Raw genomic sequence first — 27,750 nt, 5'->3', positions numbered from 1 at the left:
TTCATTTTACTTTGGCCATAATTTGCGTAACTGTTGTAATTTGTATGAAAATTTGATTTAGAAATTTTCAAATTCCTAACAGAACATCAGAATGTTTTGACACAGTCCTTAGTTTTTTTCTCAATCTGGCATCTCTATCTTCCAACGTCGCTCCTTCACCATTAATAATAGGTCGTAAAATTGCCTATATTCTTCTAGAATCTCGCTGAAGCCATTAACGTCATCAAATCCCAAAAATAATCATCCCATTTCAATTGTTTGATTTCAAAGCATGCATCTTCCGTCCCTCAGTACTCATTGTGCTCGTTACACTTTACTCCGAAAGACAAAGAACCATTCCCGCCTACCGCTCGACCTATTCCTGCCCCAAACGAGCTCACGTCACGATTTGAATAAAATCATTTCTATATTGACTGTTTCCCCGCGCACTCACACCCGCACACTTACCCGTATCATGTGATGCTTCCGCACGAACTGGTCCAGCTTGAACATCTTGCACCACCGGAGGTTGTCGTCGCCCATCGGTATCTCGACGTCTTTGTTGCGCAGCTCCAGCGTTCGGGTCCGCGAGTCCAGCTCGATCGGAACCTGGTTCACCCGCTGGGTCAGGAAGATCGGGACCGAATCCTTGAAGGCCTCGTTCGGATCCGGCAGGGTCCCGATCGCCTGGGCGCCATTCTTCGGGTCCCGGTTGTGGTACATGTAGATGATCCGGATGGTGTCGTTCTGTGGATAAGGGGGAAGAAGAGGTGAGAGGCGTTAGAAAAACCGTGAAAATCAAAATAATTGGATGGGTGTTGTAAAAGCTTCAAGTACTGTCTGAATCATAGCTGTCAGTGCATCAACAGTCGGAATAACGGCGCTTGAATACATTAGACGATTTACTCTCGGGACGGCCGATGGCTGCTGCTGCTTCTGACTGCTATCGAGGCACTTATTCCTTTCCAATTATCAGCTTATTCAAATGTAAATTTATTTAAATCTCTTCGTCTCTAGACGGCCGAGGGCTGCAGAGCAATGGCACACTGGCACCGAAGTTTAAGCACACAACTAGCGACATTCTCCGTAAATACTAGATGATAGACAAGCAAGCCATCATCCTTCCGGAGCGGGAATTGAGCCTGCAATCGATGGAGCATTTGATTGCGCCCTGGATGCAGTCGGACAGCAAGCGCTGAGGTCAGGGAGGACCTCATTCTTACGATTAGCTTTCAAACTCGCTTCCATGTCAGCGGAGGGAACTCCCCAACGGCAGAGATTTATCCTAACTCCTTAAACCGTGCAGCGCTGTGCCATCGTTTAACTCCCCTCGTCCCCACAGTTCACCGAAGGGAAGGATGGCGAAAATCTGGCAAACCAACGAGTAACAAGCGCTCGAGCAGTGTATCTCTTTCCCTGTCTCTCTCTCCAGAGGCCGCTGGCCAAGCCCGGTGCGCTATAAGCGTTTTATAATTTAAATTTGCATTCATAACAGCGCAATTTTGATATTTGCATAAATTCATCACTCTTGCCGCCTGCTGTTGCCTCGACTCTAGTAGGACCACCATCAACCATGAGTACTTGGCAAAATGAAGAAGCCCAACTCGACCGTCGACGGAAGATGAATCTCATTTTCCATCCCCAATTTTGGGTGGAGTAAATTGCTGGGAGAGTTAGTGTTATCAGTAGTTCAGTCTGTTCTAGGAAGTGGATAATGCTTCTGGGGGAGAAGATGCAGTTCACAGAGGAAATATGAATGTGGAATGTGGTCTAGTGGGTTTAAAATAGTTATAAATGATCAGATGAGTAAAGTAACATACAAATTGAATCGATGTATTTCATCATTAGAGAGCGCTTGAATTCTAGACTTCTCTAGCACAGACATCAAAATTGATATGATCGCTTATGCAGAGTAATTGACTGCGTGTCAATCTGTCAATCTGTCAATCTGTCAATCTGTCAATCTGTCAATCTGTCAATCTGTCAATCTGTCAATCTGTCAATCTGTCAATCTGTCAATCTGTCAATCTGTCAATCTGTCAATCTGTCAATCTGTCAATCTGTCAATCTGTCAATCTGTCAATCTGTCAATCTGTCAATCTGTCAATCTGTCAATCTGTCAATCTGTCAATCTGTCAATCTGTCAATCTGTCAATCTGTCAATCTGTCAATCTGTCAATCTGTCAATCTGTCAATCTGTCAATCTGTCAATCTGTCAATCTGTCAATCTGTCAATCTGTCAATCTGTCAATCTGTCAATCTGTCAATCTGTCAATCTGTCAATCTGTCAATCTGTCAATCTGTCAATCTGTCAATCTGTCAATCTGTCAATCTGTCAATCTGTCAATCTGTCAATCTGTCAATCTGTCAATCTGTCAATCTGTCAATCTGTCAATCTGTCAATCTGTCAATCTGTCAATCTGTCATCTGTCAATCTGTCAATTCATTTTAAATATACCAGTCTGTTAATGTTTTGATCTCTTGGTTTTTCTACCTTTTATACTGACTGCTCAATATATTTATCAAGCAACATGTAATTTTGTGAAGAATAAAATTTAATCTGCAGAAATTTATCTTAATAGTTGCTTCTAGATCTATGCCAAAATAGAACCCAGAGATGTCTAAAACTGCACTTGAACCTTAAAATCAACCCCGACAACGCCAGAAAAGCGACAAAACTCACCGTGATGGGCACATCCTGATTGGTATCGCAGGTGTCCAGCTTCCGCCGGAACCGGAGCACCGTGTGCGTGGCGTTCTCGTAGCCCAGCAGTAGGACGTAGTCCTGCGAGGGATCCACGTGCGGTTCGCCGTTGCTGTTCATCTTGAAATGCCGGTCCTGAAAATGAGAGAGGACAGAAGTCATGGTCAGTGATTTATTTACCTCCGGAGTGGTTTTATCTAAAATTGGATATTTAGTTTCGGGTGAGAGGGTAGGGGAAAGAATTCGCTTCACGCCATTCCAGTTCCAGTGCTTGAGGTGCTAATTAATTCTCACGTTTGTGTGAAATGTATCTGAGTTGCGTGGGAAGTTCGACTACTGCAGTATAATTTATTGATCTTTCTGAAAAAGACTGACACGAAGAGACAGATTATCTCGATCTGCAACCGGTTGAACGAGCCGAAACTGGATATCTGAAGAGCTGTTTTGTGGAACACATAAATCGATCACTTTATCGATCGTGTCCTAATTAAGTGGTTCGCGAACAAATGTTGGAGAATAAACTTGTTGCCTTAAATTTTGGCATGCTTGGGAATATTGTTAGATGGGGATAATAGAAACAAGTTTAAATCGAAGCGATCAGTATAACACATTGAAACAAAATTCCATTGATGCAAATCATAAAGTTTGATCACAACTGTGTTCCTCATCGCAACTTAAAAAAATCATTATCAACGATATCGATTATCAGTTTACTCCTCCCGCGAGCGATTAACATGCTATCGCTGAACCATCTGGTGCTACCGTGTGTACAATCAATTCCGTTTACACCCACGGTTCCATTGCCCTGGTGCCACACCATCATTACCCGCGTTATTCACTGATCAAAAGTTTCCTCAACATGGCGCAACACACCGAGCTGTTGAGCTGTGGTCACCGTCACAAGTCTCGTCTTCGTCATCGTGACAAACCGGTAGACAGCCGCTATTGAAGCTATCATGCAAATGATTGATTGGAAAAATATCGATTCGCTTCCAGGAATGGGCAGTGTGTGACGATAGAAACGCAAATAAAAAAGCGAAAAATCAGAATGAACTTTTTATCAAGTTATGCAATAACTCAAACACAGACATCAGATTCAGTATAGCAGATGTCTATTGGTAAATCAAATACTTTTTTCGAAAAATGCAGAGGTGTGATCTGCAATACACAACTATTTCTCCATTCCAAGCTTCTCTAACACAGACAGCAGAAATAATATAATTGAGAATGTTGCATAATTGACATCGCGTCAATCCAGTCAATTCAATCAAGTCAATTCAATCCAGTCAATTCAATCCAGTCAATCCAGTCAATCCAGTCACTCCAGTCAATCCAGTCAATCCAGTCAATCCAGTCAATCCAGTCAATCCAGTCAATCCAGTCAATCCAGTCAATCCAGTCAATCCATTCAATCTAGTCAATCTATATATGTCAATAAGTTGATCTGCTAGATTATCAATTTTAAATCCGCAAGGCTACCAATCAATCTATCTAAAAAATGTTATAAGAATTTTAATTTCTTAATCTCATTTCGTCACAACCTGTAAAAAAAGCACGCGCAAAGAGCAGACCGTCTCGATCCATTGTCCTTTTTCTGACGACCGACAATTATCATGCAATCTGATTCCATCCGTCGTCGGTGACGTCGCCATCGCTGGCAAGAAGCCACCACAAGGATATCGATTCCACCGAAACCGACCGCACTTTCTAGCCATTCACCCTACCCCCCTTTCGCACACAACCAACCGAATCTAATAAAGGAAAAGGAAATTGATTTCAATCATAATGATTGTTTTTTGTGCAATTTTTCCGACACCGTTGACCACTCTCCCTCCGTTATTTTGGGTCCTAGAATTTTTACGAACTTCTTCCAACCGATTGGCTGCAGTTTCAGCGTCGTCGTTCTCCTCGAAGGTGGGGAAGCATAAAAATAGATTGATTTTCCTTTGTTCCTTCGGCTTGGACGGTCAGCTCCGCTATCTTGGCCGGCGCTCGGTAAAGATTGGAGTACTCAATTTCCAGCGATCGGTGGATTCATTTTGTTTGCACTCGCACTTTCGGGAAACTAATCTGCCAGCGTCATCTTGTCTCCTGGCACCTCCTCAGCGTGAAACCGCCGCCGCCGCCGTCGGATTTGGGTCAAACAAACAGCGCTCGGCTGGCGTCGTCCGGGAGTCCATCGAAGGCGATATTCATGTGCGAGGAAGATGATGGACGATGTCCATTACGTGACTCCCGGTACAATAGGGGAAGGAGCCGACTAGTTTTCGACGGTTGCAAACACATAAAACGGAATGACGAGTCTATTGTGGGGCGAGAATTTGGTGCTACTAGCGGCTACCGTCGCAGGAGATAATGCCTCAGGCAGGGGAGATTGAAGTCGTAAATTGAAGTTTTTGTATGTGTGTGCGAGGCCTCCGGGGATTGCTTGCCTGGCTAGACTGATGATAGCGTGTGCCCTCGCCGATGTTTACAGCTAATAATCAAATATTAAATTAGCTTTCGGGATTGACACCGGGGGATTCGCTTTCTGCTTGGGCACTTTCACTCGAATTGATTGCAACTTGAGAGGATATAGTTTGAGGTTTACTGTTTCACGAAAGCTGAGCAGTTCAATTCTCTTGCTGAGTAAACGGGAAAATTATCGATTTGAATGAGCGATCACACCATCATTATCACAATCTATTGTATTAAAATTATAATGATTCATTCAATTTAATTCATATGTGCATTTGTAGATTTGTTTATTTTTTAAATACACTACAACAGCATGCAGGCAGCATTTTAAGTGTAGTACAGTTAAAACCTATATTCAGAACACTAAAACAGTTTTAAATAACGCTAAAACGTTGCAACAAAAATCAAAATGATTAAGGGCCGATTTCTTCACTTTCGCTTAAGCCGTAAACCACGTTTACCCATATGATTAAACTAGGTTTAAGGCCAAAGCGGGGGTGAAGAAAACGGCCCTAAAACTATAAGAGCAGAAAACACTACAACAGTAAGTTGAGTACGGTGAACTCCTGAATTCCCTAGCACAGACATCAGATATATAATGATCGATAATAGATAGCAATTGACTTCATGTCAATCTGTCATTCTGTCAACCCGTCAGTCTGTCAATTTTTGAATCAGTCAATCGGTCATTCTTTTAGTCGTCAACCTGTTGATTCGTCAATCTTCGAATCTGTCAATATGTATACATATCAAACTGTTTTTATATTTATCTGGTTGTTATTTGATTTGTATGACAAAATGTAAATCCGTCAGATTTTATTTTTTTTTATATATAACGTTATTAAGTGCATTTGTTCGTGAACGTTTTCAAATCTTTTTTCATGCTTGTAAGATTTAGGATTTTGCTCATTCACCATAAATCCGTTAGCTCTCAACTGGCTCCTATTACACCGGGCACAAATCGACACATCCGCACCAAGCAAATCTCACCTGGTAGGTACCGCTAGAGCTTTAAATCCCCTCAGGTGCCGCCACCGTGGCCGCACTACTGAGGTCGAAGCGCTAAAAAGGCCCATAAAATTAATCACTCCACTTGCACCGACAACGCAAACCACCGTCGGTTAACTGAAGCAAGACGCGCACTGTGCTCAGGGGGATAATGATTATGACCGTGCTCTTGAGTGGCCAAACTTTGCCAATTAATCTTCGGTGTGTGCGCGGTTCGGATACGGGGACCAACCACATACACACTCACAACAAGCCCCAACAAAGTGACGCACCATTTCAAACGTATAAACTTCCGGCTTAGGGCAGTGAAAACATTTTTATCATCTTCAAGTCTCTGGGAACGGACTGCGGAGGATTCATGGCCATCACCGGTTCGCTTGAGTGCTTGATCGGGGTGACAGTGTTGCTGCCTTTCTCGGCAGTTGACCTCCTGGTTCTGTTTTGTTCTTTTCGGATGTCATTCCTGCCAAGAGGACCAACGCTGAAGATTTTCTCGTTGAACGGAATGCTATTTAAAGTATTTTCAAGCTTAATTACACTTTAATCCTTGCGTCGTTGCCCCGGTCGTTGTCGTCCATCGAAGAGGACCGCGAGTGAAAGAACGTGACGAAGAGAAAGGGACATAATTCACTCGGGAAACGAGAACGTGGTTTCGGCGTTGATATATCACGCTGTAGACGAAATAATCCTGACCGAAAGGAATTGGTGCTTTTCTGGGTGAAGTAGGGATTTAATTGATTCGAGCTGAAAATGGGGGATTTGACTAGGAAAGCATTCTTTTACAAGTAGTTACGTTTCTGTAATCAGCCATGGAAAATGTGAAAAGTAATATTTCCAGCTTATAAATGAAGCGGACTTTGTATTAAGCTACTTTCTTTAACGTCATCCCCAGCACAGACATCATAATTTACATATCTCATGTTGTCTGGTATAAAAAGCCACTTGATCAATCTGTTAATCAGTCAATCTTTTAATTCGTTAATTTGTCAATCTGTTGAAGTTAATCTATCGACCTGTCAAACTATCAATGAGTTTATCTACAAATCATTTAATCTGATAAACTGTCAATAGATGTTGGTCTGTCAAACTGTTTGTCTGTCAATGGTTAAACCTGAAAATTGCAAATTTTTAAATTGTCAAATTTTTACAAGTCAATTCATCGAACTGTCAATCTTCTTATCTGTTAATCTGTCATTCTATCAATTCGACAATCTATTATATTGAGTAAGTTCTAAATCAGCTCCTTCAAATGTGAAATGACAGAATAAATATAAATTTGAGTTTGTTGAAAATGTGTGTCCATCAGTCAGTATGTTAAACTCCTCTACTTTCAATGCATAATTTAGGAAGTCGTTCTTTGTCTTTCCATCCCAAAACGTGTTAATATTTTGAGGCAAAGTATCGATTAACCAACTTCAAAAGTAGCATCCCCGTTCGCCAAACCATTCTCACGCCTGGTTACCCAACCTCTGCCACCGCATCGAAAGCAGAAACCATTCCCCGGTGAGCCATCGCAGAGAGGTATTTCGCTTTCATGTTTTGACCAGTTCGCTAAAATTCGGATTATGCGAGCGGAACCCTTTCGGCATCGATTGTGTGCTCGGTCAAACTCTTTCGCTTTCCAGCATCCCACCTCGCTCTGATGGTTGCTAAAGAAGATACCGAAATTCCGAAAGGGCTGATCGTAATTAAAAGTAATTATTTTTTATACCAGCGTACCATCGAGAATTCCTTTAAGCTTCAGCTGCCAAGGCGAGGTACACTTAAACCGAATCTGTTGCTCACGAGATGTGATACAAAGAAGCTCGGTCCGGTTCGTCTACTTAATCCAATAAAAAAGCTTTAATTGAAACCTAAGGTGCACACCTCCATATCAAGAGAAAAGTAGCAAGTTGGTTCCAAGCTCCGGAATCATTACTCATTCGGTTTCTTCAATTTTTCAATTTACCCATTCAGTTTTAATGCCACTGTTTATGAGATTCGGACTCTGTTCCGTGGAATGGGCACCACTCGAGCAGAAGAACGCATTTGATGGCGCCGTAATCACGCAGGTTGTTCCGGCCAGAAGCGGCACCGGCTAAACTTAAGCGGTTTAATGGAATTGAATGCTGAGAGTGAAACTCGAACGCATGAAGAATGCCCCGCTGCTGTTAATTTGCGTATGTGGAATGTGGAAAATGATGATGCTTCGAGAACGGACGTTGGTGCTTCCAGAGATGGTGATATCGCATTAGCAGGAAGTATTTGCCTGAATTGAAAAGCGACTGCGTAACGAATTTTGATTTATCTTGTGGAATAGAAGAAATAATCATCACAATTCTCAGGTGTCCATCTTTCTGAGAAGCACACTAACAAGTTATTCGTTTTAGCATACATTGTGGCGTTAAAGCTATATTAAACTTCCCTATTACGGACGTCAACATTGATATGCTCAAGAGGAGATATTAAAAAGATTCGCTTTTAATTTGAAAGGAGAAGTGTATTCTTTATGTCAATCTGTCAATCTGTCAATCTGTCAATCTGTCAATCTGTCAATCTGTCAATCTGTCAATCTGTCAATCTGTCAATCTGTCAATCTGTCAATCTGTCAATCTGTCAATCTGTCAATCTGTCAATCTGTCAATCTGTCAATCTGTCAATCTGTCAATCTGTCAATCTGTCAATCTGTCAATCTGTCATCTGCCAATCCGTCAATTCATTCAAAACTGTCCGTTTAGTAATCCCTACTAATTTACACCATCTCTTTCAATAAAAAGCATTACACCATCGTTCCAACTTTGGTGATCGTCGCTGTCAAGAGTGTGTGCAATTACGCTAAAGGAGTAAGATTGCGATCATCATAATAATCTGTGTTCTCCAACCCAATCCAACCAACCAATAGCATCTTCGCTGTCGTCGTCATAACAGGAACATTAACCTCGCGTCGTTTGCCAACCGAGGAAATCAGTGGAAGAAGAGGCTGCGGGCGGCTTCGCCATGGCACCGACAAAGGACCCAGCTGCGACTTGTCTACCCCGAAATGGGCGACCAAGTGCGCGACGTTATGATTATTATGGCACCAGCCAGCAGAGTCAACAAATGAGGAATCACAAGAAAACAAGTTTAGCGCGACGAGACGCGAGGCTCTTGTTCCGAAGGGGAAAACTTTTCCCCATTTCGAAGATGGGGTTGTACAGATTCGAGCAGCGAATCATTGTGTGCATGTTAGGCAAAATGGCAAATTACTATTGCTTTTGTTGGGAACGGTCGCTCCGGGGAAGAAGTTTTCCTGGTTGGTAGATAATGGAAAGAATCCAGCTGCACATGTCGCAAGATTTATGGTAATCGACGCTGGAGTTGTTGAGATAAAGAAATCTTGAGAACACGTGTGCCCAATTCGGTCCGGAAACGAGCTTCCTCAAGTTCATCCATTCCCTTTTCAGCGCTCATTCTCCGCTGTTCAACCAAAATCGATCAATTTACCGTCAATTGGTTCCAATCGAGTAATCGATTTCGTTTGCTGGCCCAATTACGTCCAACGCAAACAACTCGAAAGTCGTACACCGACCGAATCCAAAGACAAATGGTTTGGAATTACCCATCGAAAGACTCGAGCAGTGAAGTGCGTTTCTGCATCGCTAGCTCAGTTCCACGAATCCAGAATTGATGTAACTGGAGCTCGCTTATCTGGTTCAATTTATTTTGCCCGGGGGGATCGAGGGCCTTCGTTTCGAAAGAGTTCTTTTCGGTTCCCCAAGTTAAATCGCTCCTAATAAAAATCATGATTGCAGCAATCAAGCTTCTTCACTTGGGTAACGGCCGGTTGACGGTGACGACCCACTCGAAATCTACGCATCACTAACCGTTTTGATCGTCGTCATCGTTATTCGGGATGGAGCGCGTTTTGGGACCGAGAATAAACTGTCGTAAACAGCAATTGAAGGGAAATTCGGTCGATTCGATTCAATTTAAAAATCCCCCAGCTCCGTCGGTGAATTGATTGCAACCATTTGAGCCCAACCAACCTTCTTTGTTTGTTTATCTTCCGAGCTTGTTGGTGAGCCCTTTCGTCAACCGTGAGGTTACATCATCGATTGCGCGAATGTGTCACAGATGGAAGGGAAAGGTCTCCGAGGAAAAAAATCAATTATGATAAATATTTGACAGGAATTTTTCTGGAGTCAGTTCATTCCCGGAAGAATATGCTAACGAGACACAATCGTTAACCGGCGGAACGCTGCAGGAATGGTTTGTTTCTGTAAAGGGGGAGGAGTCTCCGACGACGGTGCCTTTTGCGAAGAAGAAAGAGACAGCCGGAAAAGGTCGGCTAATAAACACAAAAGACGGTGCAAATAATAACAGAAATAATATGCTGGTTAGTGTGGTAGCGCTCACGCGCCCCAACGAGGTTCATAATTTGCATAACTTGTTATTGCCGTTGGCTCTTCGCTCAATTTTTTACCGCTAGACGAGAGCGAGTCTTTTGGGTCCGTTCTGGTGATGATGATGAGGAGGACGAGGATGATGTTCGACGTTTTCGGTCGTGTAAGAAATGAATTGTGCTTTTATTTTGACTTTTATTGGAATATATTGGTATGCTATTGACCGATTGAAAAAAGAACATAAACTTTTTGCTTTCTTACAGGGACCTCATAAATAATGATGTCTTTTGGAATGACTTCTGAATCATCTACTTATTCAAACAAGGCACCTTTGTTGGCTTGTCAATGATTTGGTCTTCCAATCTGTTGGTGTAAAGGTCAACCTGTTGGTTCGTCTCTCTTTATAGCCGTTGTTATGAAATCCTTTCTTATTCAACATTTGATTTTATAAAGAAAAAAATCATCATCTCCTTAACGTGTACATTTTTAGACATAACATCACACTTCATTGATTAAGTATTGCAAACAGTGCGTTTTTAGACTTTATTCGAAATTCCCAAATACAGACATCAGAATTAATATGCACAAGGTGAAATTGTAAAATAAGTCGCTCTAATTTTGACACAAACAATGTATCCCTTATGTCAATCTGTCAATCTGTCAATCTGTCAATGTGTCAATCTATCAATCTGTCAATCTGTCAATCTGTCAATCTGTCAATCTGTCAATCTGTCAATCTGTCAATCTGTCAATCTGTCAATCTGTCAATCTGTCAATCTGTCAATCTGTCAATCTGTCAATCTGTCAATCTGTCAATCTGTCAATCTGTCTATCTGTCTATCTGACAATCTGTGAATCGGTCAATCTGTCAAACTGTGAATCGGTCAAACTGTCAATTTGTTAATCTGTCAATATAATAATCTGGGAACGTGTTAAGCCACCTGTCAATATTTCAGTGTGTTGATCTTTCGATAGATCAATTTGGAGATCCAATAATCGTTCTTAGGAAAAGCTGGAAACAATTATTCCTCACAATTTTCAAGTTAGATTCGATAATAAAATCATACCAGTACATGAAATCTTTCAAACGCCCTTAATCCTAAAAAATTTCCTTAAGAATAAACGTTAGGCAAATACTTTCCCCGAAAATTGAACTGACTGAAACAAACGACCATTTAACCCAAAACCTTGACCGACATTTGCATTTAGATTGCGTTCGACAACCTTTGTCTGTATGTGCTCGCAAAACCCCATAATGGTCCCAGACAAAGCAATTCAATTGGAAAAGCTGTTAAAGTTGGAAAATTACTTGAGCAACAAGTTTTTCGCATTCTTGTTTTGCCAATTTTTTCCCCATGCAGTTCACACCCGATCCAAACGAGACGAACCGCTTTCCTGACATCATAATTTGACACGAACAAAGGGATCCGGTTCCGGTCCGGGTCCATTCCATTGCGGCAGCTGCAGGACGAATTCCGCATATATCTATACACGGAGAATGTCGAATCCGACAGTTTGCTACTGCGTTCGACTCCTATCTCATCGGGAGCAAACGATATATGTCCGTCGGTCTGGGCTGTCTGCTGTACGGGAATGGCGTGCGCGCTCGATGTATCCGGATGAAAATTGGAAAATTCCTTTTCTTTCCGAAAGTAGACGAATTCGTTGCAGTCAGTGTTGGAACAGCATTAAGTTCATGTTTTCTTTCGAAACAATGGCACCAATGTGAACGTCTGCCCAAGGTACCGAATGAAGACTATTGCGAAATTGACATCGACATGTGAATGGCGCAACGTTTCTCGACAGATTGCAAGAGAATTGTTTGATATGGGGAGCCGTGAATGAATGATGACCAGGGAGTAGGGTGTCCTATTTTATTTTTTGGATATTTCCACATATTTTTACATGTAACCCGAGGAATCGCAAATGTGTGTTTGAAAAAACTAATAATCCGAAGTAATTTAGATGACATTTGTAATGTTCCCTCTTTAAATGTTCAGAACCTTCCCTAGTACAGACATCACAATTGATGTGGTTGATATCGCCAACCATGGGAAAAATGGTTAATTATCATCAAGAAGAGTATATCTCTTATATCAATCTGTCAATCTGTCAATCTGTCAATCTGTCAATCTGTCAATCTGTCAATCTGTCAATCTGTCAATCTGTCAATCTGTCAATCTGTCAATCTGTCAATCTGTCAATCTGTCAATTTGTCAATCTGTCAATCTATCAATCTGTTACTCTGTCAATTTATCAATCTGTCAATCCGTTAATCTGGAGTCATCAATCCGTCAATTTGTAATCATGTCAACCTGGTGATATGTTCATTAAATTTTCCCACTTAAAAACTTCAAGCATGTCCCACCCTATCCCACTTGGTTGTCTCAATTCCACCTTCCAATCATCAGTCCATGCCAAGGTGAAAAGCGAAAAACCAACGAAAATGGGATTTTGACCATTATTTGCCAATCGGGACAGAACCCTCCATTGAAAAACCGTCCAAACGGTTCCTGGCGATTGATGTGTTGACCCTCCCAGGCGGTGGATCAACGCCAATCGGAATGCGAAAGCAAGGAATAGTATGGCTCGCTTTCGAAGACCATCATAAAAGTCAAGCCAAGCAATGACAAGTCATCCACATACTCACACCCAAGTCGGCCTTCGTCCTTTCGTTCGCCAAAGAACTGTCGGTTTGCCACAATTTGCATACAACGTTCCGGACTGACTGGGTTCGTACGTCTGCGAAAGCATCGCTCCTCCGTGTAGGAAAAAAAAATGAAACAAAACTCGGAAGTGGAGGCCCTTTGCACCGAAAAGCAAGCGTCTGCACTCGAGATATGAGTCCTTTCTCATTTTAATACTTTCTGGCTTCCGTTGGCTCGGCTTCTGGCTGGTCTTACTTGCAGCAAGCCTTCGAGGGTTGGGTGGTGAACGAAGAGGTACGGACGTCTGGCACTGACTCGGGAACGACCAGTAAGAGCTTTATGTTCGCACAGACGAATTTGCAATGAAGATCGGAACTATGGAAGCAGCCTGGTTTTGGCTAGTTATGGGACTCCGGTAGAATCACAGGTGTGCAATGCCAGTGGAGGTTGGATTGTGATAGCAGAAGTTTTTTTTTTTGCTGTTACTTTCTATGAAAGTAATATACATAACACATGGCGTGGGATTGTTGACTACAAGGATGCATGGTCGTGTGTACAGTGTGCTACAACCAATGGCACCCTAAAAATTGAGGGTGCTGGGACATTTCCATCCCCCCAGGAATGGTAATTTTTAAGCGGTCTAACGATGGTTGTGTGGTTTTTGTCCGTTGGATTACAACAGGGAACGGAAACAGCTCTGGCAGAGCAGGTGCTGCAAGGTGCGAGCTTCAAGATTTGTTTATCCATTTTCAGGATAAGTGTGCGATATTAAATTGTTTTATTAAATGTGTACATTGTGCAGATGGAGGGGCCATGGTGTAATACGTAGCTTTTGAGAAAAGGGTCCGTTGAAGAATGGATCATATAAAAAGTTCCAGAGCTGTCTGTCTAATAGTAACGCTTATAAATTGTAATGGCAAAACACTACAATAGCTGTTTCAATTCGGGAACACTACAACAGTATTTTTTTTCCTAATAGTACCTAAAGCGCGGATAGCGGCGTCAGTTACTAAGGTGTATGCCTCAAATTGTGGATTTTGATTCTTCACTCAAGTCGATGGAAGCTTTTCTCCGAACATTTGAAAATGCTTTCCCAGCACAGACATCAGAATTGATATGATCGATGAATTTAAGTAATGGACTGCTCGTGAATCTGACAATCTGTTAATCTGTCAATCTGTCAATCTGACAATCTGACATTCTGTCAATCTGGCAACCTGTCACCCTGTCAATCTGTCAATCTGACCATGCGTCAATCTATTTGTCTGTGAATCTGTCAATACGTCATTTTCTCAGTCGACCGATCTGTTTGTCAATGTATAGTTCATATAGATCAAAACGCATCATTATCACACAAAACCAACTTGTTCTTTCTGCTCATTGATAAATGATGTTTTCCCCACAAGACACCTCAAAACTTTTCCCCACCGTTCTTGAAAAATTCGTCGCATCGCAGATGATTAACAACCACTCAAAGCGTTTAATGTTTACAACCTCACCCAAGTTAAAATCCGGCATAACCTTCTTTGCCAGCCAGTCAGCCATGCCTTTGGATGCGGTCGTTAAAAGTCGAAAATATATAGATTTATGATTTGTGTTTGCCTTTAGGAGCCGATAAACTCCGGCAACGACTTCAACATTGGGCCAGCGAACCATAATTTGGTAGGCGGATGGGAACCTCGCCCTTAAGAAATTTGGCATTTTTCTTCGTTCAACAAAGCAAATGATAACCAAACCACACACACAAAAAAACGACGCATAAATAGAGAAGCCCAAATGGAACGAGGGAAATTTCTGCAAAGCGGATCACACGGAGCCTTCGGGGGTAGTTCTTTTAATGTTTCTTTTCGGTTCCGCAAAGACCTTGAAAACGTCTCGAAATGCAAATGTTGCTTCTTCTGTGAGTTTTGCATTTGTTCGTTTGACCGACGGTTTCTAATTTGTTTGATTTATTGCCGAGGTTGTAAAACGCAAGGAATTTCGACCGGAATGGGTCATATAATCGGTAGGACCTAAGGCGGGCTACTGGCAAACACGATCCGGACCCGGTCTACCTGGGACGCCTAATGACACGGTACCTATACTTTTCGGGGTCCGGATAATTGCTTCACTAACAAAGCGAGTTCGAAGTAAGATTTGTCCGTTTCGGGGACTGTTATCGAACTGTACGGATCTGCGCACAAAACGGATCGACTGCAATTAGTCGAAATTCTGCCGATTTTTACGAAAGTTTTTGTAAGTCCATTAATTTGCGGCTCGGTACCGTGTCTTAACGACGACGATGATGGAGACGAATCCATGTGGAACAATCAAATGGTCCGGAGATTTGATTTGATGGATTCCCCGGCACCGTCGCTTTTCCCCCATTGCGGAAAATGGGAAACTTCAACGTGAGCATTCTTTTGACGACTCGGGAAAATTCCATGCCCGGGAATCGGTAAGGTAAACAGAACTTTGAAACTTCCGATGTGGGTGGGCGTAAAGTTTTCCGGGGAGTTTGGGAACCGGGAGACCGGGATGAATTCGGAGAAAAAAGTGCAAACTTTTTCGTTACAATCGGAAACTTTTGGCGGTGCCCCCGAAAAGATGGCGGTTTAGAAAAAGGCAGAGTGGAGGTGGTGAACTTAATTTCTATTGTTCTAGTAAATGTTTGATTTTGGTATTAGCAGTGAGGCGAGAAAAGTTGGTTGATTTGATGCTTAAGTTAGATGAGGTGGTACGAATGTTTCGAGATTGCGGTTTGTGGGTGGGATGAGGAATCAAATTGTGTGGCAGAAAAACTAATGAAGTCGACGAAATAAGTTTTAACAGTCGGCATCATTGCAATTATCACGCCAAACCAAAGCATTTTTTTTCTTTTTCTTCTTAGCGTTAATTTCCCACTGGAACAGAGCCCGCTTCTCAGCTTATATTATGAGCACTTCCACAGTTATTAACTGGGAGCTTTCTTTTCCATAGTTGCCATTTTCGCATTCGTATATCGTGTGGCAGGTACGATTATACTCTATACCCAGGGATGCCAAGAAAATTTTCATTATGAAAAGATCCTGGACCGACCGAGAATCAAATCCAAATACCTTCATCATGACTTTGCTGTAGCCGTGGACTCTAATCTCTCGGTTTATGAAGGCCCAAGGATTTCTAGTAATTGCTAATCTATGGACAAAGAATGTTTACTTACAATTATTATGAAAAACAAATACAATACCTTAATATAACATGTTTCAGCTCGATATTACGTTAGTTTTGAAATATTAGACAATACATTGACAACTTTTTCGTTTTTTTTTTTTTTCATATAAAATGCTCATCATTGGTCGACTATATTTCAGTTATTTATAAACCGATTTGAATGACATTTACACAGCACATTAGACAGAACTAAAATATATTTTTAAGTAATTTTTCTAATCACAAATTCATTACTTTTGATGATCTGACTTATGTTAAATGTTTGATATTTTTACAGTCAATTTGTATGATAAACTTCATTCTACTTTATCTTTCTGGCATTTGCGTTCTTACTGGAACCAAGCCTGCTACTCATATCAGTGTTCCGTGAAAAGTTTGACAGCTACTCGTTGAGAGATTTTGAGCATTCGTATTTCATATAGCAAAAACGGTGATGCAGACTCAGACAAACCCAGGAAATTTCCATTACAAATAAGCTAGATCAAACCCAGATTATATCTGTGCGATGCAGTTTCACTCCATTAAATAATATAGCACGAAGTTTGTTATAATTTGAAAACAAAATTAAAAGTTTAATTAGGTATTGGCTAAGGAATTCCTATAAATATTCGTTAGGAGTTTCTCCAAGAATTTCGCCATGTGTTCATCCACGATTTCCATCAAAAATAATCTGAAGCAGCCTCCAGGTATTTCTTAAATAATTCCCCTTTTAATTTATCTACAAACACTTCCAAGGATTCCTGCTTGAATTCCTTTGATAGATAAGAATCACTTCAATAACCCCCAGGAACCTGCATAAGTATTATACCAGATATTCTTAAGGTAGTTGTCTCCAAAAATTTCTCTAAGTATTCCTCCTCACCAGACATTTGTCTAAAGACACTTCCTATAGATTTTTGAAAGAGTTGCATCTACAGGATTTCATGAGTATTTTCATAACGAATTTCCTTAAGTATTCCACGATACATCCTACCAGGGACTGCAAGAAACGTCACTTAGATTATGTCCAGAAACAGTTCTTGAGGAATTATCTTCAGAGTAACCAAGCATGTTGAGCTCGTTTAATGCTCATGATAACACATTTGACAACTAAGGATTGTTCGTCAGTACAAGGGTTGACATAAACCCTTATTCCTGTTTCAAATAGTTTTAATATACTTTCGTCATTACTAAATATTAGCTTTGAATTTCGACATTATGAAATAAAAAAAAATTTGCAGTAGTTCTTGTAAATCTTTGAGCAGTGGTTCGTCCAAAAACCAGGAAAAATCCTCAGAGAATGTCAAGAGAAAAACTACTCTACGAATTACTACCTTTAAAAACTTTATGACGAAGAAAATTATTTCACTAGGAATTTCAAAATGAAGTTTTAAAAGCGTTCTTCCAGTGATTTCTCAATAAAACACTTAAAAAATTAGTTTTGAGATATCTTCTAGAATTTCTCCTAATATTTAATGCAAGAATTTCTATAGATAATCTTCCAAATACTGATCAGGTATACTTTCAGGGATTCCTCCTTAAAGTCCTTCAAATTATTTCAATTCTTCAGAAAACCTTTTCTGAAATTCTTCCAAGAACGTTCAAAAGGTTGTTTCAATGATAATAACATGAACTAATGTAGGAATTCTTCATGGGACCCATATTTGTAGCATTTTTTCCAAAGATCTCGTCAGTGGATTGGTGAAATCAGATAACAATGAAATATGAATGAGGCTTATATTTCGAAAGTTGCCAAAACCCAAAATTCGTGTGCCCTTCTGAATTCCAACCACTTGAGAAGGGAAGCCTCAAATTTTGAACCAAAAATATTTAGATTTAGAGGTGGCGAAAGTGACTTAAAGGTGTATTTCCATGTTATAAAATATGACGTTCAGTAAAGTCTTCATTACTTTGTAATTTTCAAGCAATTCAAAGCTTCTAGCATCATTCCCTTTAAAATTTATTTGATGAAACTTTTGTAGAACGACAGATTTGTCTGGTTTGTGTTAGTTAAAACAAGTTTTCTCCAATTAAATCCTCATTTGACTAAAAAAAATATTTGTGTATACAACACATTGCACACTGGGCCTGGAACGAAATTCAGCCAGACAAAAACTCTAGCGCTTTAGGAGTGAATTTTTCTGGGTTTGTGCCAAAGGAGACTTATATTGAATTTATTTGTTCTCTAATTTGATGATAAAAGATAGTTGTAAATTTCGCCGTAAAGGTTGCTCTGCGATGGAGATGGGCAAAACGGCTCATTTTAGTGAACGGATCCGATCCGAATTACTCATTTTAGTGAACCGGATCTTTTGAACGATTCAGGGGTTCAGCAGCTCACAAAGGAAGAGCGAACGAAAAAAAAATAGAGCAGTTCACTTCTGTTGCGCGACATGCGTATCTCTCGTATCTTTCGCTCTCAAACTCTCGATACACACGACCGGTTTCCCCTACCCGAACCGAAAGAAGGAAGCAAAATGTGCAAAATGTGCTTTGCCGTTCACGTGTGTACTTTTTCTCTCATCTTTCATCTGCTTGTATGCAAATGAGCGGGTCAAATTAGTTGTTTGGCTGTCTATGCTGAGAGTGCGAAGCTACAGTGTACTGTATTTGCATGTGTGCCGCGGCGTGCAAAGCAAGGCTCATGTCAAGCGTTATAATAAAGCCAAGAAACAAACGAAGGAGAAGAAATGAAAATAATCGAATTATTCATTTTCCGAGTCACTTTTTGCTGATCCATGCTGATCAAATGAACCAACTCTTGCCAAAAAAGAGCTACGGATCACTCGTTCTTTTGAGGCTCCGACTTTTTTTGACCATCTCTACTCTGCGATGCAAACTTCTTTTTTCGCGTCCTAGAGCTTTCGTGTCTTCGGCAAAGTTTTAGACCGTGTAAAAATACGATAAATTGTCGAAGACAACCCAACTTCTAGAAAATCAAGTTACAAGATTATGGCAAAACTGTAAAAAACACATAAATTCAACGTTTTTTTTTTTTAATTCTATTCGTCAAAATCGCAAAATGTTTCATTTTAAACAACACTAATCGCTTAAATTCGATAGCATGCGTGTAATGTATTAAAAGAATTCTTGAGTATGTTCCAATATTTAAACTTTCGAACAAATTGCCTATGCTCATAATGAACTTTGAAAGGAAACAACAATAAATCGATTCTATATATGTATGGAAGGGGTAATTAATTTGAATTCAGATATCTCAAATATATCAGAATATACATCCGGTAAACTTTGACATTTTGTTGTAAAATATAGTGTATTTCGGAACATTGTTAAGTTTTTACGAAAACTTGCAACTTTTTGATTAGTATTATGTTAAAAAAATAATAATATCACAATAATTAGTTCAAAAATCAAAATATGTAAATTAAAACAAGATTATTTTCATACATTACATGCATTATATCGAATTTAAGGTATGCATGGTGTTTAAAATGAAAAACTTTACGATTTTGTCGTAAAATGTGTGAAAGCCGTATAATTTTAGTGATTTTTACATGTTTTACCATAACTTTGTTATTTGAAGTACTGGAAATTTGGTGTCTTCGAAAATTTGTCGTATTTTAACACATTCTAAAACGCGAAATAGAAAAGTTTGTATCGCAGCGCCACCTATGCGGCGAAATTTCCAACTAACTTTTATCATCAAATTAGAAAACAAATAAATTCAAAATAAGTCACCTTTGACACCAACCAGTAAAAATGCACTCTCAAAGCGCTAGAGGTTTTGTCTGGCTAAATTCTGCTCCTGGCCCAGTGTGCATAGAATTAAAAAAATGTTTTTGCTTAGTCACTCATTGGAAACTTTCCAAAAACATGAATTTTTGGTCATAAAAATAAATTCTATTTGAATTGCTGGTGTTTTTTTTTATCGGAAATTACATTTTTACTGTTTAACCGAAGTTTATAGAGCATCTTGTTATAACTACGAGTTGAATAGTGCGTAATTTTGTATTAGATGCAAGAACATTGTTCATAAAACAATGTGGCTAAAATATTTATAGAGGTGTAATCAATAAGGAAATGTATTAGGTTTAGTATTAACGTTTTACTGAAGAAAAATCTGTTTTTGATTAAAAATAGAATATTTTGAGAAGTTTGTTATCAACAACTATATCAAAACAATTTTTCAATTATTTTATTGTATACACAGTTTCAGGACAAATAAATAAGCTTGAAAAACATGTAAAAATATGTATTAAATCAGTTGAATATTCATGAAGTTAAATTCAAATAGGGATATTTTTTAAGTAACATGAAGGAAACCTTTCACAAGTATAATTTAAGACTAATATGATGTTCTACAAACTTTTAAATTAAACTTTGAAGAGAAAAATGCTCTTTGAAATTGGTTAAAATGCAGGTTATGGTGTTTTCACTGAAGATATTTTAAAGTTTGAAAATTCACATTGAAGTCGCTTGCGCCACCTCTAGATAATGATATTTTTGGCTCAAGCTTCAAGGTTTCTTGATTTATGTGATTTGAATTCAGAATATTACATGCATTTTTGGTTTTCTATTTTACGTTAAAAATAATCTTAGAATGGTAAAATCATTGAATCTTTCAAAAAAGCATTTCCTCCATTACTGGAACATGTTCCAGTAACAGTGGTATTTGCTAACGTCTGTTCCTATAATAGTGGTTTACATTGATTTCCCATTGAAAACCACTATTATAGGAACGTCCCACTATTAATGGTGCAAAGGAGCAAAAAAGTTAAGGTTTTAATTGTTTTCTACTATTTCCTTACTAATTTCCATTCATACAGATTATACACATTCATATCAATTTAATAAGGGCCATGTTGGAAAAATACACAAAAAAATAAAAATTGACTATAACACGCTTAAAATTAAACTACCACTATTATTGGTACACACACTACGACTGGATCAGCCACCCTAAAGGAAAACTCCAACCCCCAATGGTAAATAAACGAGAAAAATGGGTTTTATCATCGCTCTCTTCAGAGCTCTCCATCGCTGCTGCTGTTTATCAAGCTTGAAACAACTTACGAAGCATTGCCGATCATGGACCGATTCAGACGCGATTTTTCTCTTCGCTTACTGTGATCGTGCTTCCACAGTCAACTCTCCACATCTCGATTTCGAAGGGACTATCGAGATAGGAAGGGATCGAGAAATAGAACAAATGTTGAATGAATACTAGATTGAAAATCACTCCGTTTCCAGAAGAAAATCCTTCCTGGTACGATTTGAAAAAAATCATCGACATTGGGAGAGATATCGAGATGTATAGATTCGACTGTAAATCAATTGAGAACGAATTCTGCAATGCCTGGGCAAAATATTTAAGCTCGAAATTGTATGAGAGATACAATACGACGTTCTATACCAAAACATGATCTGTGATTAGTAAGTAAGTACCAGTCTAACAAACATTTGTCCGTGGGTTCAATTTCCACTAGAACGAATTCTGTTTCTTTAGTATTCCGTATTTTCTGTATTCAAATTGTAACTAATAATAAAGATTCCATTGGTTCAAAAAAAATTCGTTCATTAGAGAAGTGTTTATTCCTCTCAGTGAACCGTATTACCCAAACTCCCCACAAAAAAACCCACCCTGTATGCAGTCTACGTAGGAAGCTGGTCGTAAACCAACGAAACAACGTGAGGTCCCTCGTACGTCGAGTGTCGAGTAAAAATTTAATATATTTTAATCTTCAAAATGGTTCTATCTCCCAACAAGGGAGAGCGTCAGGGCTAAAAAAGAATCCTAGCCGGATAACTGTCCCGCATGAATTTACATGAAATGCTGGTGAGACCTTCTGCTTGCCGGCTTTTATCGTCGTACATTGTACCTTCAACTTGCGAAGCATTTACTGATGCTACAAAACGGAAATTGCACTCTCCTGTGTGGATGGGTCCGGCTCACAATTGCGCTTAGCATGGCCGTCGACGACTACGGCGGCATAGTCCGGATTAACCGGTCGGCAGGAAGAGAAGAAAAAATGGCGAAGCTTTTTCCCATTCGAGCTCGGCGCAAAGGATTACAAACCTTCTCAGAGCCAGCTGAGCCGAGAACGCGCATCATCACTTCCGTTTTCATATCCGGTTCGTGACCACACCCACACACCTGTCCCCTGTCTGTGGGCTCTACGAGGCCGCAAGCTTTGATGGATATGTTCGGTTGGGATTCGTGTGCGGTCGCGACCCGAGCCTTAAGGCCCAAACGCAATGATAGCGGAACGGCAACGGAAAGCGGAACCGGTTCGCCAGCATGAATCACACCATCCTGACTGAACAGTCAACGAATGAAAGTGACCGAAGTCTGAGTCGACAAATATGCTATAGTTCATGCTGGCGAACCGGTTCCGCTTTCCGTTGCCGTTCCGCTATCATTGGGTTTGAGCCTTTATTGTCTGTTTCAATTGATTTTCAGCCTTGGCGATAAATGCACAGTTAGGTCATAATTGCACATAAGTAATCTTACTCCAAATACTAATTATAAAACTTAACACGGAAAACGACGATAATGACCCGGTCCAACTGGAATCCGGAAATGCGGTCATATAAAAGCAAATCGCGCGCGGACTTAATCCTCTTTTGTGCTACTTGTGGTCCGCGAAAGGCTTTTATTAGCTAGGTAGTTTTCGTAATCGCGTTCGGCAGATTCGATGATTTTCGCAGCGGCTTATCATACGGGAAGACCCCACCACCCGAACCCGGAGAAGAAACGAAGAAACTGCAATTGGATCGTAAAAGCGGCACGTCGTCGTCGTCGTCGTCAACCATCGTTGGTTGGCTACCGGTTCTGGATGGGGTCCCTACGCGAGTGTGCACCCGGGATTTGATGGTCGTTTTTTTTTGCAAACCGCGCACTTCACCATCATCGGGAGCCGATGGGAAAGGTAAATAATAAATGCGTGATGGCAGCAATATGGCGGCAGAGCTCGTCATTTTTAACGGGAAAGCGATTTGTAAGCTTTTGCTTTTAATGGCCGCCGCCGCCGCCGGTCGCCTGCCTGCTTGCACTTTGAGCGCGGTTTACGATTTCGGGTGGAATTGCGACAGGGGCCTCAACCGATGGGAAAGTTTTATTGAGCCTCGAGAATGAGCGCACTTTTTTTATGGAACGTGTGATTAATTGCGGAGCAAGTTTTCCTCTTTGCTTAAGTGTTAAGCTCGGCTATTTTGCGGCTTTAGTGCAACGCCAGAACCAATTAGCTGCGAAAGGTATTAAATTAGTGACTGACTAGTGACTAGTGAGGATTTTTCAGTTCACCTTGAAGGAAATAGCTTCACATTAAATTTTAACTTGCCATGAGAAACAGACCTGATTTGAATCTCTTCAGCGACTGTATGACCAAGTCTACTGAACTAGCAGTTATTTCAAGTCGGTAATTTGAGTTTGAGCTTGAGCTTGATTGGCTGCCCGTGGTTGTTACTCCAGCATCGCCAGATCAGCTGCACTTACACAAGGAACCAACCAGATGACTGCTTGGAACTAACAGACACACTCAGTATAGTTTTAGGCCTCAATGGCGCCTGCAACGTCAGAATGCAGACTAATGAAGAGAAGTTAGAGGTATTGATGCTGCATTAAAAAATGGATCCACATTAGACAGGAAATACCCCTGCATCTACGCCAGTTTATGCGGAAAGGTATAGGGGGTAAGGTAATTTAGTGGCTTGGTTCTGGTTAGGCTACGTGTCAGGCGTAAGGAAAGGCGTGCTATAACTATGGAAGAATTGAAGCGTAGGGAAACGGTTCCTTGTCCGTTTCTGGCGATTGCTATGAACGAACAGATTAAGTGTGCTAGATGTATAGTGGAGGAAGGAAGCAAGTGATAGATACAACTACAAAATACGTTGAAAGGTACGGGCCTAGGATTAAACCCACGACCTTTTGTATATGAAGCGTAAGCGGTAGCCTTTAGACCACCAACCCCGTCATACAGTGGTTATTTCAAATCGGTAACTTAGTTAAACTAATGCCTAATGGCCTAATGACCGAACTGTTGGGATCGTTTGTCATTTTAAACTTGCATGCAAACCATCAATGAGCTCGTATAAGTCATTGAGCTGAATCAGTCATTTTGCCCCTTTGGTCACAAAACCTAACCAATCATAAGGCAGAAATGATCATATGGCTGTCAAACGTTGGTACAAGTTATCCTTCTTCTTCTTATTCTTGGCATTACGTCCTCACTGGAACAGAGCCTGCTTCTCAGCTTAGTATTCTTATGAGCACTTCCACAGTTATTAACTGAGAGCTTTCTTAGCCAAAGTTGCCATTTTCGCATTCGTACATCGTGTGGCAGGTACGATGATACTGTATTCCCAGGGAAGTCAAGGAAATTTTCGTTAGGAAAAGATCCTGGACCGACCAGGAATCGAACCCAGACACCTTCGGCATGACTTTGATTTTTAGCCGCGGACTCTAACCACACGGCTAAGGAAGGCCCCCTACGAGTTATCCATATAGGTTAAATATGTCATACCAGAACAGATATTATTTTAAAAACTATTAGAGGGAAATATCAAATAAATTTTTTTATTTGTTTGTTCTTTGTATGGCCTTAGTTAACTTTATTGCTGGTATGAATAAATAGTCTCAAGAACTTGTAGTCCGTACTTCTTTCGAGCATGAGGTATTACTAAATACTTGAAGCAGATATGTTATCTTGAGATTATAGCAAATTACCCTGGCCATCATAAAATATCTAGCCTAGGATACTATGGATTCTAGTAAGATTACCAAGATTTTGCTGAATTTGTTGACTAAGTATTGGTTTCCTATGATAAATGTGGGATGTTTCAGTGTTATTCTCGGAATTTTGCTCGTGCTACTGAAATTCAGGTTTACCCTTGGATTTTTTTGCGTTCAATAATAGATGTTAGTATTTCATTTCAGAATGATCTTTACCATCAAGAATTTAGATTCAATATTCTCAGGTTTTTGATGAAATTCATAGGAGAAGTTTTGAAGGAACCTTAGGAGGAATTACTGATATCCTAGAGGATTCTTTGGAGGAACTATTGGAGGAATTCGTGAAGAAATATCTGGAGAAATTACTGCAGAAGAAACCCTTGAGTAGTTTTTAATAAAAGCTCTAGGTCTAGATAAATCCCTGCAGAAATTCCCAGAAGAATTCTTGATGGAGTCCCAAGAGGAATGCCTGAAAATTTTCCTGGAGCAATCTTGTGAGAAATTCCTGAAAGAATCATAGGAGACAATATTCCTTAAGTAATTCATAGGAATATTCCTCAATGAATCCCTGAAGGTAGTCCTGGAGGAATCTTTGGAGGTATACAAGGAGGAATCCCTAAAGGTAGTCCTGGAGAAATCCATGGAGGAAGTCCTGGAGGTATTCTTGGAGGACTCCCTGGAGTTCTTTCTGGAGAATTCCCTTAAGGTATTCTTGGAGGAATTCCTGCAGATGTTTCAGGGGAGATCTTTTGAGGTATTACTGGAGGAATTTTTTAAGGTATTTTTAGAGAAGATTTTGGAGGTATTCTTTGATGTATTGAAGGTATTCCTGGAGGAATTATTGTAGGAATACCTGGAGGTAAACCTCGAGGAATTTCTTGAGGTAGTTCTGAAAGTCCAGGAATGGACCAATATTCCTTAGTAGTTCATAGGAAGTAGTCCTGGAGGTATTCTTTGGGGTAGTCTTGGAGGTATTCCTGGAGGCCGGTTCAAAGAATGTCCCATTTGAGCCCCACCGGTACCGAATTCATAATACCTGGATGGATCTAGGTCTGCCATTTGATTTACACCTTCATGTATATTCAAAAAAAATATAAAAATCATGCATTTCGAGTCATCGGAATACTTTGGTACCGAAAAGTACCTACCTACCTCTTATAATGTAGTTTGAATTCATGAGAGAACACGAATTTTTAGTTCTGAGAACTTTTGAAAAATAAGCCGCACCCTAATGCTCATGCTTATTGCTATGAATTCCTTGAATTCTGATAGAAATCCTAAGATTCTAGTCAGAATCTTCAGAATTTCATTTTTTTGTGTTTCGGGAGATAAAACTTTGAAGGCCAGTAAGGTTCTTGTTTTTTTTGTGAAATTTCTGGGATTGTACTGATTGTTTTGATGTTTCAATGGGAATCTTTTGAATACACTGCAGAACACGTTTTTGTCTTAAGCACCAAAATACCGCTATTCACTCAATTAAGGGTTACTGATAATCGTTGGAATTCAATGAAGATCCCCTCTGAATCCCGAAGATTCTCACAGAGTACCTAACTATTCTTACTGATATTCAATATATTCGTATCAAAATCTCAAAAGGTCTTGTCACGATTCAAAATATTCTCTCCAAAGTCACCGATTTTTCTCAGAATCGCAAAGATTTCTCAGAATAGCAAAATATGAAAGGTCTACTAGCTTCCGAAGCTTTTTGCAGAAATTGTGACAAACATCATCGATCAGTTTCAAAAGTAAAACTCTCACGAATCTCCAAAGCAACAATCTCGAAAACCTCATACTTCATCCACTCACAAAACAAAAGCAAACAATCCGTACTCCACAAAAGAAAAACACCATGTCTAACACTCCATTTCCCCGCCAAGTAAATTCCGATCGATCATAAACATGGAATCTTTCGTGTCTCGGCACATGTTTCTCCGAACAAACTTTTCGCTACAAGTGTCCTACGCTTGTCCCTTCTCCCTTCGATCTCCTTAACCTAAACCCAAGCCAACGACAGCCCGAACAACTCCGACAGCAGCGGTTTATTAGTAGTTAGTTGTCCCCAGAGACTGGAAAAATTTTCTGCCCGTTCGCTTGCTAAAACACAACATTAGGCCAGCAGGTAGGTACCACGGTGGAATATTTGTTCGCACGTGGGCGTCCATCCACCACATCATGCTAATTTATTTCATGTCGCAAATCGCAAAACCAAACACCCTCCGCCGCATCACCTTCGCCATCACTTGTACACTAGGGCGTTTCAAATTACAAAAAAATTTGGACATCTAATCTCCCATATCTTCTATAAAATTATTATAATAATGCGATATTTTCAGCATTTTCTTTAGTGATTTAAAAGTGAAGTAGATTTATATGGAAATAACTATGCAGAAATAAAAAAATAAATCCAACAACTTTAGTTTTGCAATGTCAGTAAAAAAAGTTTTGTCGCGTAGTGAAAATTCATTCTTCAAACCATAAAAGGCGGCCGACATTAAAACTTCAATTGTTCAAAATTTGAAGGAAGTCTCTTTATGTCTGTTAAGATTGTAAATAAAACATGAAATATGAAGTTTGAAATTTGACCCGCCCTAATGCACAGTGGTGCGTCCCTGTGACAGGCATCGCGACATAAATTTTCCCATGTTGTGCCTTCGCCATACATCTGGGAATCTAAAAGAGACGACGACGACGACGACGATTACGGTTTCGAACGGATCCCTTGAGGCGCTT

General features: G+C 40.1%; 1 protein-coding gene across 1 annotated transcript in view; it reads right to left on the bottom strand.

Annotated features, from left to right (window-relative positions):
* LOC5570660 (MOXD1 homolog 2) overlaps window positions 1-27,750 on the bottom strand; it is an 82,300-nt gene that overhangs the window by 15,302 nt on the left and 39,248 nt on the right. The window contains exons 3-4 of the mRNA XM_021849706.1: window positions 2,663-2,818; window positions 448-726 (exon numbers count right to left, since the gene is read on the bottom strand). Of these exons, the coding sequence (XP_021705398.1) occupies window positions 448-726; window positions 2,663-2,818 (435 nt within the window). The remainder of the gene's footprint in view (window positions 1-447; window positions 727-2,662; window positions 2,819-27,750) is intronic.

This window comes from Aedes aegypti, chromosome 3 (genome assembly GCF_002204515.2).
Source record: "Aedes aegypti strain LVP_AGWG chromosome 3, AaegL5.0 Primary Assembly, whole genome shotgun sequence".
Classification (NCBI taxonomy): Eukaryota; Metazoa; Arthropoda; class Insecta; order Diptera; family Culicidae; genus Aedes; species Aedes aegypti.
This window is presented reverse-complemented; position numbering and strand designations above follow the sequence as displayed.